Source organism: Macaca mulatta, chromosome 1 (genome assembly GCF_049350105.2).
Source record: "Macaca mulatta isolate MMU2019108-1 chromosome 1, T2T-MMU8v2.0, whole genome shotgun sequence".
In the NCBI taxonomy this organism is placed as follows: Eukaryota; Metazoa; Chordata; class Mammalia; order Primates; family Cercopithecidae; genus Macaca; species Macaca mulatta.
Window position 1 is genome coordinate 170,272,719 of NC_133406.1, and position 13,611 is coordinate 170,286,329.

General features: G+C 43.5%; 1 protein-coding gene across 4 annotated transcripts in view; it reads left to right on the forward strand.

The window, feature by feature from the left end:
• The first annotated feature begins 10,284 nt into the window (after positions 1-10,284).
• ANKRD13C (ankyrin repeat domain 13C) overlaps positions 10,285-13,611 on the forward strand; it is an 87,882-nt gene continuing 84,555 nt past the window's right edge. For all 4 annotated transcript variants that reach the window (XM_015142492.3, XM_015142501.3, XM_077954160.1 and 1 more), the window contains exon 1: positions 10,285-11,042. In XM_015142492.3, coding sequence (XP_014997978.1) covers positions 10,613-11,042 — 430 coding nt within the window. In that variant the 5' untranslated portion in view covers positions 10,285-10,612. The remainder of the gene's footprint in view (positions 11,043-13,611) is intronic.

Sequence of the window (13,611 nt, forward strand, 5' to 3'; positions counted from 1 at the left end):
CACTCATATTTGATTCAGAATGAATCTCTTCAAATATTTTACAGAGTTTGACTCTTTTTATCAGCAGTGGAAAAATCAAGAGAAATAGTACCATTTTAGAGCTCTGCAGTAGGTAGAAAGGTCAAGATTTTGTGACTGGTTGAATGTGGAGTTTATGACTGTTAACGGTGGAGGGGGTCCAGGTTCTTGGCATCTTGAACAAAAAATTGGACAAAATGCAGGCCGGGCGCGGTGGCTTAAGCCTGTAATCCCAGCACTTTGGGAGGCCGAGACAGGCGGATCACAAGGTCAGGAGATCGAGACCAGCCTGGCTAATACGGTGAAACCCCGTCTCTACTAAAAAATACAAAAAACTAGCCGGGTGAGGTGGCGGGCGCCTGTAGTCCCAGCTACTCGGGAGGCTGAGGCAGGAGAATGGCGTAGACCCGGGAGGCGGAGCTTGCAGTGAGCTGAGATCCGGCCACTGCACTCCAGCCTGGGCGACAGAGCGAGAGTCCGTCTCAAAAAAAAAAAAAAAAAAAAAATTGGACAAAATGCACAAAGCGAGGAAGGAATGAAGGGTTTTACTGAAAATGAAAGTACACTCCACAGCGTGGGAGCCGGCCCGAGCATAGGGGCTCAAAGGACCTGTTACAGATTTTTTTGGGAGTTTAAATACCCCCTAGAGGATTCCATTAGTTACTTGGGTTACATCCTATGTAAATGCAGAGGATGAAGTAAAATTACGAAGTTATTTACAGCATACACCCTATGGAGAGGATATTTCCTGTCATAGCTCAAGTGTGAATTGGCCTTATGTTTCCTGTCTCCAGACACTATTTTCCTGCCTCATGGCAAGGGAGGAGTCAAAGGTAATGAAAAGTGAAATATGGATTTGGCCAGTGAGATTGCTGATGGAGATGAGTTTCATTTTGGAAGTTTTGAGTTAGTTGTTCTTGAGGAATTTTTAATTATTTTAATTTAAATTTAAATTTAATTTAATTTAATTTATTTTTATTTTTATTTTTGAGACAGAGTCTCACTCTGTCACCCAGGCTGGAGTGCAGTGGCACAATCTCGGCTCACTGCAACCTCTGCCCCTAGGTAAAAGTGATTCTTCTGTCTCAGCCTCCCGAGTAGCTGGGATTACAGGCACCTGCCACCACGCCCAGCTAATTTTTGTATTTTTAGTAGACACGGGGTTTGGCCATGTTGGCCAGGCTGGTCTTGAACTCCTGACCTCAGGTGATGCACCCGCCTCGGCATCCCCAAGTGCTAGGATTATAGGCGTGAGCCACTGCACCAGTCCAGAGTATTTAGACTGTAGATACAGAATATAGTTACATATATTCTGAGCAATAAATTAATTTAAAATAAAACATATCCAGGAAGCTATGGACACAAGTACTGACCCTTGTCTATCTATACCATTTAATCTCTTACACACTACCCTTTTTTTTTTTTTTTTTGAGACAGTCGTGCCCTGTTGCCCAGGCTGGATCTCGGCTCACTGCAACCTCCACCTCCTGGGTTCAAGCATTTTTCCTGCTCAGCCTCTGTAGTAACTGGGATTATAGGCATGCACCACCACGCCTGGCTAATTTTTGTATTTTTAGTAGAGATGGGTTTTCGTCATGTTGGCCAGTCTGGTCTTGAACTCCTGGCCTCGAGTGATCCACCGGCCTCGGCCTTCCAAAGTGTTGGGCCTACCCTTTGTGTCTTAACCTCTTCTTTCACTAAAAAACCCATTCCTGTGTCTGTTCTAATTCTCTTGTTTCTAGCCTTTGTCGATCTAAAAATAATTTTAATTATGAATGTTGTACTTTATCTTTTCCTTTTCATGTCATTGACTTAGCCTTTCACTATGATCCTGGCATTTTTTTCCCTCTTCCTCCAAATCAGTCTGTGGGTTTTATCTGTCTCAAACGAGTTTCTTCCTTCAGGAACTTCCGGCTGTTATTGGCTCTGGTTTCCTTGGCAACCCCTGCTTCTCAGATTTTTTTCTGATTACTTAAGAGAAATTTTACAAAATCACTGATAACCACTGATCAGAAACTGTAGAAGAAAGGGAAAGTGCTCTGCATTGCCTCTGAGAAAGGAAGGGGGCAGATTTAGGGGAAACAGAAAAATACTGAGACCCAGGGAGATGGAAGTAAAATGTGTGAAGAAAGTATTGATTTACATGGTTTGTTATTTTCTTTTTCTTTTTTTTTTTTTTTTTTTTTTTTTGAGACGGAGTCTCGCTCTGTCGCCCAGGCTGGAGTGCAGTGGCGCAATCTCGGCTCACTGCAAGCTCCGCCTCCCGGGTTCACGCCATTCTCCTGCCTCAGCCTCCCGAGTAGCTGGGACTACAGGCGCCTGCCCCTGCGCCCGGCTAATTTTTTTTTTTCTATTTTTAGTAGAGACGGGGTTTCACCATGGTCTCGATCTCCTGACCTTGTGATCCGCCCACCTCTGTCAGTGTACTGTTGTGTTATCAGATTTCAGAGACGATTACCTCATCAGTCAGACAGCTGTATCATCTATCAAACAAAATACTCCTAGATCTTGTTCAGCCAATGTGGAGTGTAGGAAATCATATTCCAGATTATTGTGAGAATATGAAACACAAATCTTCAGAGAAGATGAAAGAAAAAAGATGTAGACTAAACTTGTACTAATGTTTACACTAGAAACATTGTTAGTATGCAATGCAACGAGAATTGAGTAAGCTTAGTAACTACAGATGTCTGCTGACTCGTTATATTAAAAAATATAACGAGTGAGATTTTATTTTGTACAGTACTGCTGTTCTGTATTTCATGTTACCATACTACTGCTTTTGTTAAATGAAGATACCACGACAGGGATTAGGTGCTTTGTATAGGGCTAATATGGATACATAAATTTCTGGCAAAATTCAGAATGTTCTTTCTTAGAGACAGATTTAACTGTCTAGTCAGTGTTTTGTGTTGGTGAGCACATAAACTATTTAACAAAACTCTCATTAGAAAAGTTGAGGGCCGGGCGCGGTGGCTCAAGCCTGTAATCCCAGCACTTTGGGAGGCCGAGACGGGCGGATCACAAAGTCAGGAGATCGAGAGCATCCTGGCTAACACGGTGAAACCCCGTCTCTACTAAACAATACAAAAAACTAGCCGGGCGAGGTGGCGGGCGCCTATAGTCCCAGCTACTCGGGAGGCTGAGGCAGGAGAATGGCGTGAACCCGAAAGGTGGAGCTTGCAGTGAGCTGAGATCTGGCCACTGCACTCCAGTTTGGGCGACAGAGCGAGACTCCGTCTCAAAAAAAAAAAAAAAAGTTGAAAAACATTCATTTTCCAGAAGCTTTCTGTTATTCAAGGCAAATTGAGCATTATTTGGGGTAACTACACCATGAGAGAAATTAATTTGCTAATTTGTAGAACTACAGAGTATTATCTAGCAAATTCAGTAGTTTAGTTTTCAGTGTTTTTTTTTTGTTTGTTTTGTTTTTTTCCTTTTGGCATGGACTCTACCTCTGTCACACAGGCAGGAGTGCAATGGCACAATCTCGGCTCACTGCAACCTCCGCCTCCCAGCTTCAAGCTATACTCCTGCCCCAGCCTCCTGGGTAGCTTGGATTATAGGGGTGCACCACCATGTCCGGCTAATTTTTGTATTTTTAGTAGAGATGGGGTTTTGCCATGTTGGCCAGGCTGGTCTCGAACTCCTGGCCTCAGGTGATCTACCAGCCTCAGCCTCCCAAAGGGCTGGGATTACAGGCATGAACCACAGCACATGGCCAGTAGTTTAGTTCTACACTTGAATTGTTGGATTGCATTCTATCTTGGTAAAATTTGAATAAAAAGTAAATACAGTGTTTACCAGTGAAGTTATTTACTCATTACATATTGATATAATTGATAATCCCTACATATTTTATCATATTGAATTTAAGACACTGTGATAACAGATTTTTTTGAAGCAAAATCCTGTTTTAAGTCTTTGGGTGTAGTACCTTTGCTGACCACTCTCGCGTTTGTATCTCCCACATTATTCCCCACCTCATTCCCATTATGAAACAGTTCACGGTTTGGAGAGCTTGGCCCCACCTCTGGCTCCGAGATCAATTCTGATTGGGTGAAACTAATCTGAGTAATCCCCTTCTTCACAGGGGTTTGTCAGATAACTCAGGCCTGAGCCAATCACCGTTCTCTGGGACACAGATTGGACTCTAGGTTATTTTGTAAGTGTCATACTCCAGATTTATCTGGGAGCAGGAACTCCTTTGGACCTTAAGGAGGAAGCATGTAGCCGCTGTTAGCTGCTGGCAGCTATCTTGTGTTCTTGAAGGAAGCTGGCCTGAGGAGGACTCCTCATACAGAGAGAAACACTGAGAGATTCACTGAAAAACTGACACGGGATCCTGAGGGGCCACTCTTGAAGACTTATCTCTGCACCTTTCTGGTATGTAAGTCAATACATTCCTTTAATTTAACCCTGTTTCAACTGAATTTATTGTTACTTGCATATGAAAAACAAAAAGTCCTAAATGATGTATCTACCCTTTGGTTTCATGTAAGAATCCAAGAGCGTAGTAGCTAATTTCAGTGTAGTTATATTGGGATTATTTAAAGCATCTCATTACTGAGTCTGCAGTTGTCTTAGTACCTTGAAGATACTTGGGGTTTTGTGTTCTAATGAATTGATTAATTCCACAACTGCTTATTATTAATATTAAGCATTCACTCCCTGTAGGGCACTCTGCATACAGCAATGGTCAGCATGGTTCCAGTACTCAGAGAGCTCCAAGGATTAGTTGAGACCAGATAAGAATATCAAGGAGGCAAGCAGAAGTTACAATGGGAAATCAGAAAGAAGACAAAGGAGGGACACCTAATTCAGAATGATGGGTTGCTGGATAGGAGAGAAAAGGAGACGAATGGGCAGGTATCATTAAATATTCCTATGAAGTTCCTAACTTCTGTTTTTGTGCCATTGACGCTTTGGCAGTGTGGAGAAACCTAGGGACCCATTTTCAGAGCAGTGTTTTTAAATGTGTAAAATATTTTAGATTACAAGGAAATTTTGAGTATTGAAATAGCCAACAAAATATGTTAAAAGCAAATTCGTAATACAGTAGTATATATGCTTCTTCATTAACTCATTAAAGAACAAGACATAGCAATGAGCATACGTATTAAGCTAATTTTAGAGGTACTAATGGCTACAAATGAAATTTTGAGTTGTCTGCAACAACTGTTATGTGAAATGAAAATATCTGTGGTTTTTTTGGTTGTGAAGTCACAGGTACTACTAATGCTAATACTATTGTGGTTTGTGGCATACGTTCATAATAGAATGACATGCTAAATTTTATTTAGAGAGTTAGTTCAACACAATTTCCTGGCTCTGAATTCTATGCCAAGTTAAAAAAAAAATACTTGTGCTAAGAAGAGATAAAATTTGATGTAATTCTTTTTTTTTTTTTTTTTTTTTTTTAGAGAGAGTCTCACTCTATATCGCCCAGGCTGGTGTGCAGTGGCGCAATCTCACTGCAACCTTTGCCTCCTGGGTTCAGGAGTCAAACTGAGGCTCCTGCCTCAGCCTCCCGAGCAGCTAGGACTACCAGCAGACGTCACCATGTCTGGCTGATTCTTTTGTATTTTTCAGTAGAAATGGGGTTTCACCATTGGTCAGGCTGAACTCCTGACCTCAAGTGACCTGCCCACCTCGGCCTTCCAAAGTGCTGGGATTACAGGCGTAAGCCACCACGCCCAGCCCCAGAAAGATTTTCCGATCATCCAATTTCTATTTTCCCCAAATAGAATTAATGACTTCCTCTTTTATATTATATTGGGAGCTTATATAATTTCAATCCTTGTATTTTTCATAATGTATTACAGTCATATTTCTATCTTTTTTATAATATATTGTAATCTTATATTTCTGCCATTTTTACAAGCCCTTAAAAATAATAGATGGGGCCAAGTGCAGTGGCTCACACCTGTAGTCTCAGCACTTTGGGAGGCCGAGGTAGAAGGATCGCTTGGGCCCAGGAGTTCAAGGCTAGCCTGGCCAACACAGTGAGACACAGTCTCTATAAAAAAAAAATAATAATGAATGGGCCGGGGGCAGTAGCTCACACCTATAACCCCAACACTTCAGGAAGCCGAGGTGAGTTAATGGTTTGAGTCCAGGAGTTTGAGATTAGCCTGGGTGACATGGTCAAACCCAGTTTCTACAAAAAAATACAAAAATTAGCTAGGCCCTATAGTGCCAGTACTTGGGAGGCTGAAAAGCAGGAGGATCCACTTGAGCCTGGGAGGTGGAGGTTGCAGTGAGCTGAAATCACACCACTGCACTTCAGCCTAGCTGACAAAATGAGACCCCATCTCAAAAAAACAACAAAAAATAAGTCCTGGTATGGTGGTTCATGCCTGTAATCCCAGCACTTTGGGAGGCCAAGGTGGGCAGATCACCTGAGGCCAGAGGTTCGAGACCAGCCTGTCCTACATGGTGAAACCCCATCTCTATTAAAAATACAAAAAATAGCTGGGCATGCTGATGGAGACCTGTAATCTCAACTACTTGGGAGGCTGAGGCAGGAGAATCGTTTGAACCCAGAAGGCAGAGGTTGCAGTGAGCCGAGACCACACCGTTGCAGTCCAGCATGGGCAACAAGAGCAAAACTCCGTCTCAAAATTAAATAACATAAATAATAAATAAAGATGAATTTTATTTATTTATTTATTTTTCCTTTTTATTATACTTTAAGTTCTAGGGTACATGTGCACAACGTGCAAGTTTGTTACATATGTATACATGTGCCATGTTGGTGTGCTGCACCCATTAATTCGTCATTTACATTAGGTATATCTCCTAATGCCATCCCTCCCCTCTCCCCCCACCCCACAACAGGCCCCAGTGTGTGATGTTCCCCTTCTTGTTTCCAAGTGTTTTCATTGTTCAGTTCCCACCTATGAGTGAAAACATGTGGTGTTTGGTTTTCTATTCTTGCGATAGTTTGCTGAGAATGACGATTTACTTTTAAAACAGGTTACCTGTCACTCAGGCTGGTGTGCAGTGGTGCAATCCCAGTTCACTGCAGCCTTGGACTCCCGGGCTCAAGTGGGTCTCCCACCCCAGCCTCCTGAGTAGCTGGGACTACAGGTGTTCAGCACCACAGGTGGCTAATTTTTTTATATTTTTTGATAGAGATGGGATTCCACTATGTTGCCTAGGCTGGTTTCAAACTCCTGACCTCAAGTGATCCTCCTGCTTTGGTCTTTCAAAGTGTTGGGATTATAGGTGTGAGCTACCACACTTGGCCTGACTATTATTTTTGGTATGTATTTTACTGGAGGGATACTTAGGAGTTTCCACATTCCATGGGTGACATCCATGTCATTCATGGGTGACAGCCACTAATAAAGAAATTTCAAATCTAGGATCTAGTGATAGAATACTTCACAAGTATAATGAGATATAATTTGGTGTAGGTTTTTAGTAATAATAGTATGCTGGCCACTTTCCCTATACACACGCTTTGAATATTGGTGTTTTCAAGATTTTGTTCTATACTGGACCTTCTTAATTTCTCACTCTATAAACTCTTCTTTGGGGAACTCACCTACTTCCTGAGCATCAACTTCTGTGTAATAATAACTTCTGAATCCAGCCTATACCTGGTTCTCTATCACCTAAGGATCACTTGCAAATATCTAAAATGTAGACCATCTAACTCCCTACAGATAAGCAACTTTCAACTCAATATGCTAAGATTGAACTCATTTTTAAAAAAATCTCTTAAACCTTTTTCTGCCTCACTCTCACTAATTTGGTTCATGCTCTCATCATCTGAATTACTGCACACTTCTTTAAAATTCTGTTCTTGATGCTTATCTAAAGTATGAGTGACTGAATTTTCATTTATTTATTTATTTATTTATTTATTTATTTATTTATTTAGAGACGGAGTTTTGCTCTTCTCACCCAGGCTGCAGTGCAATGGCACGATCTTGGCTCACTGCAACCTCCACCTCCCAGGTTCAAGCGATTCTCCTGCCTCAGCCTCCTGAGTAGCTGGGATTACAGGTGCCCACCATGCCCAGCTAATTTTTGTATTTTTAGTAGAGACGGGGTTTCACCATGTTGACCAGGCTGGTTTTGAACTCCTGACCTCAGGTGATCCACCCACCTCGGTCTTCCAAAGTGGTGGGATTACAGGCATGAGCCACTGCGCCTGGCCTGAGTGACTGAATTTTCTAAAAAGGTGAATTGCATTATGCTATTCCCTGCTTTAAGTTCTCTAAAAAGACTATTCTCTCTCTTTTTTTTTTTTTTGGACAGAGTCTCACTGTGTCACCGAGGCTGGAGTGCAGTGGCATGATCTCGGCCCACTGCAGCCCTGCCTCCTGGGTTCAAGCGATTCTTCTGCCTCAGCCTCCGGAGTAGCTGGGAGTACAGGCGAATGCCACCACATCCAGCTAATGTTTGTGTTTTTAGTAGAGAGGGGGTTTCACCATATTGGCCAGGCTGGTCTCAAACTCCTGACCTCATGATCCGCCTGCCTCGGCCTCCCAAAGAGCTGGGATTACAGGCGTGAGCCACCGCGCCTGGCCAAGTGTAAACTTTTAAGATGACATACAAAGCCCTGCATGACCTGGCCCTTCCTCTCTCTCTAGCCTTACAGTCAGATTTGATTATACCACATGCTAGCATTGAAGTATTGGGCAAGTTTTTTAAACTTGAAGTTAAAAAACTTCAAGTGAGGATATTAATGCTAATCAGGGGGAGATAACAGCATATAAAGTGCCAAGCATACTGCCTGGCTTAGCGTTAACAATAAATATTGGCTATTGTGGAAGAAGAAAATATTACTGCATGTATTTGTTCAATCTCTATTGCTGTCGCAAGAGGATGCTTTGAACTGCTGATTGGGTAATGTTTTAACATAAACGGAACTCTCCACTCCACTGAAAAAGAAAGAAAAGGAAGAAAGAGGTTTATTTGAATAGACTGGGAAGAAAATTGGAGGTGAAAAGTTGAGTGATCGGGGAGGATTAAGAGAGGCCCACAGAATTGTTTGTTTGTGGAGATGAGTTAGTGGTAGTATAAACTTCAGAAAGAAGAGATCTGGCTGAGCGCAGTGGCTCATGCCTGTAATCCCAGCACTTTGGGAGGCTGAGGCTGGCGGATCACTAAGGTCAGGGTTCAAGACCAGACTGGCCAACATGGCGAAACCCCGTCTCTACTAAAAGTACAAAAATTAGCTTGGTGGGGTGGCGCGGGCCTATAATCCCAGCTACTCTGGAGGCTGAGGCAGGAGAATCACTTGGACCTGGGAGATGGAGGTCGCAGTGAGCCGAGATCACACCACTGTACTCTAGCCTGGACTACAGAGGCGCTGTCAAAAAAAAAAAAAAAAAAAAAGAAAAGAGACCTGAAGTATTTGATGTCAGAATATAGGGGAACTTTGGAGAGCTAAATGGGTTAAGATCTTTAGGATGTTTTGCTAACCCCCATCCTTACCTCCTCAGTGGCCAGCTTTAGTTACTTTGTTAAAGTTTTATGGTTGGCAGATTCACGTTTCTTCAGAGTTTGACACTAGGTTGAGGTTGGCCATGAACTAATACAATTATATTTCAGTTACACGATTATTTGCGCTCCTTGAGTGTCTCCACCCTCATGTTAACTCTGACATCTGCCCGAAATTCATTCATCGAATACAATATTTGATTGGCCTCCCCTCTTTCCGTTTGCTGGACAGCCCATCATTTTCCAAAGTCAGCCCCTAAACTCTTCTATGAGTTTCCTGACAACTCAACACAAAAATTCGCCCCTCCCTTTTTTGCGTGCAACCCCGCCTCCTCTTTTAATTGTTTGGCTGTCATTCCTCTTGTATAGTGCTCCTTGCAATCAGGGCTGGTGCTCTACATATTTGCTAGCTCGGAGTATGGCACGAAGTAGATGCTCAGTAAATGTTGATTGAACGAGTATTCTGTGCATCTCGGCGACATCACATCCTGCGTGCCGTGGCGTCATTCTGCATTCCTCTGCGGTAGGCGCTGATCCGGAGGGTTTAAGTGGTTGTTTGTAACATGCACCGAACATATCCAACGCAGGCTGTGGCTTCAGACCGCCCACAAAAAGCGCGGTTGGTGGGAGTGCGGTCTCGAGGTCGGCTGGCAGCTGGGAAACTCCAGCTCGGGGCGGAAACACGCTGCCTGGGAGGCGCCGGCGCCTAGTGATTCTGGGAATACAAGGTGCGAGGGAGGGAGCCGGTGGCTCTCTTATCGCGGTGTTTCCTCTCTCTTCGCTCCCGGGGGGAGCTCTCGCGGGGGGAGCTCTCGCGAGAGGAGCAAGAGGAAGATGGCCGTACCCTGTTTTTCGGTGTGAGGCGGCGACGGCAGCTGCGACGGCGAGGCTGAGATCTTGATGTCGTGGGCACCTGAGCTCTAGCTCCCCCCAGCGAGCGCGCGTCCCTTCGTGCCTAGGCGAGAGCCGGCTCTTCCCCGGGAGATGCGTTTGTCCCAGGCTCGGGGGCGCAGTGGGAGTTCATGCTGCGCTGGAGGCTCCTGGCCACCGCTCTAATCGCCTTGGGCCGCCGCAGCGCCAGCTCCGTCGCCGGCGGTGAGCCTCCCGATTCCCCGCCTTGCCCCTGGCGGCGGCGATGACCGGGGAGAAGATCCGCTCACTGCGGAGGGACCACAAGCCCAGCAAAGAAGAAGGGGACCTGCTGGAGCCCGGGGATGAGGAAGCGGCGGCTGCCCTTGGCGGCACCTTTACCAGAAGCAGGATTGGCAAGGGCGGCAAATCTTGTCATAAGATCTTCAGTAACCATCACCACCGGCTGCAGCTGAAGGCAGCTCCGTCCTCCTCCAATCCCCCCGGCGCCCCGGCTCTGCCGCTGCACAATTCCTCCGTGACTGCCACCTCCCAGTCCCCGGCCCTTCTGGCCGGCACCAATCCCGTTGCTGTCGTCGCGGATGCAGGCAGTTGCCCTGCACACTACCCAGTGCACGAGTGCGTCTTCAAGGGGGATGTGAGGAGACTTTCCTCTCTCATCCGCACTCACAATATCGGGCAGAAAGATAATCACGGTGAGGAGTGCTAGCCCCTCTCCACCTCTCTCCTTCCCCGAGCCTAGGGTGTGCCTCCCCAGGCTTCTGGAATCCTAGGCCCCCCCTCCAGCAGACTCTTCTTTCCTCCCCTTTGCCCATCATCCGGGCCATTCGGTAAATCATGACCGACTCAGTAATAGCGTGCCAGTGGTCAGGGGGTTGGTTCTTGTGGGTGCAAAGGAATGTATCCTCCTTGCCCACTTCAAAGTTTCTCGTGAGAAGCTGTTTTGTTTGAGACAGGCCTTCGATTTGCTGATTCTGGACTGCCAGAAATTTTAGGTTGCCTCTCACCCAACCTGGTTTTCTCCCTTTGTTTATAGAGCTATGTATTTTTTATTTCTCTCCCCTTTCCCCCACCTTGGCATTTTAAATTTTGAACACATAAATTGCCCTCCTCCCTTCATTACTCATAACAGATCCCATCTTGACGGCAACTGGTTGTGATTCTGCCTGCCACCAGGTTGTTTCTTTTTTGTCTGCTTATAGTAAACTTAGAATGTTTGATTTCTGAAAGCCACACGGTAGAAATTTGTCGGTATTTGATACCTAGAACAGTTAGACTTCTCAACAGCCGATTTTTGTTGGAGTAGGGATTTGATGTTTTGCTTGTTTTAAGTAGATAATTGCTAATAGTAATGTCTAATCTTGATGACTGTGACTGAAAATAGAATTATGATTTTCATAGTAATTTTATCTTAGTCTATATTAACCATTTCTTTTTGCCTTGTAAGCTGAATTTTTTGTTTAATTCTAAAAAATCGTGTGACTGAGTTAACTTTTAAGCAACAGTAAATTTATTAATGAAAACTAATGTGAACACTGACATTTTAACATTTAATAAGCCGTTTTAAACTGGGTAGTTGGCACATATTGTTGATCGCTCTGCTTTTAATATGAAAAGTGTATACATTCAGTTAGAACACGCTCAACCAACTTTGTGCTCAGAATGATATACGTATCAATGAAATATTTGCCTGTGAAATAAGTTCCCTTAATTCCATCGGATTGTAGGCTTTTTAGGACAAAAATTCAGATAAAAAAAGAGTAAGGTTTCTCTTGGCTGTATAATTCTCTAACAACTGCATTTGTTTTCCGAATTTACAATGTTGTAATGTAATAAAATCACCACCTATCATTTATCGTAAATCCCCAAAAAAGTATCTTAAAGTTGCAGCCAGTTTTTCATTCTTACATTTAAATTACTTAATCATTTTATTATTATAGTAGAAGCATAATGTTGTTTGTTGATTGATGATGGTAATTATATTCTAACCCTCTGGAAAACTGTTGTTAGTGGAAGATGGGTTGTAGCTTCAGTTTAGTAGTCAATTATTAGGAAGTTTTTCAAATTTGGTCTACATAGTAGCCATAGTTACATTACCTTGAAATATCCCTGAAACAGATAAAAAGTTTGAGAGTTAACTCCCTTTGAAATAAGAGATGGATGAGTATCACTGAAGGTATTGAATTACAGGATTATTGGGCTTCCCTGTCTTCAACCCAACATTTAGGAGTACATTTGTTTAAGTTCAAATTCTGTTCAAAGTAATTAGAATCCTATATACTCTTAAACTCTTGTTCTTAGCCCACTGAAATTCACTTTTTTAAAGTAAGGTTTTTTTATTGTGTGTAGCTGACCTTATATCGTTGATGTTTCTGATTAATGTAACCAGTGGTTCACATACCTGGGGTAAATATAATTGTTTTCCCCCCTGCAATGTGTACATGCTCATCTCCTACAGTGAGGCGTCCTAGGAACAGTGGCTTCAATTTAATGTGCTTCTTATTTAGTCTTTTTTTCTCCCATAGCCTCATAAATTTTTCGGATACGTTATTACTTTTAGTTTTGATCACTTAAACAAAAGCAACTGGGATAGGTGCGGGGGCTCACACCTGTAATCCCAGCAGTTTGGGAGGCCGAGGTGGATGGATTACTGAGGTCAGGAGTTCAAGACCAGCCTGACCAACATAGTGAAAGCCCGTCTCTACTGAAAATACAAAAATTAGCCTGGCATGGTGGTGCATGCCTGTAATCCCAGCTACTTGGCAAGCTGAGGCAGGAGGATCACTTGAACCCGGGAGACGGAGGTTGCAGTGAGCCGAGATCGTACCATTGCACTCCAGCCTGGGTAACAGAGACTCGGTCTCAAAAATAAAAATAAAAATAAAATAAATAAATAAAAGCTGTATATTCTCTTTGGATTGCTTTAACATAAATGCATAGCAGAATAATACACTCATACAGGTACATAGCAGAGCCAGACAATTATACCATGTATTACATAGTTTTATGTTCATCATAAGGATTCCTTTCCCAACATGGTGACAGTGATGATTATTGTCCTTATTATAGATACAATTTATCCAGTAGGTCAGCAGGGTGCTAAGTGTTTACATACATTGTAACATTTAATCCTCACAGCAGCCCTGCAAAGGAGTGCAGTGGAATCATCTGGTCTTGCTGTAGTCTCTGCCTCCCAGGTTCAAGCGATTCTTCTGCCTCAGCCTCCTGAGCAGCTGGGACCACAGGCGTGTGCCACCATGCCCG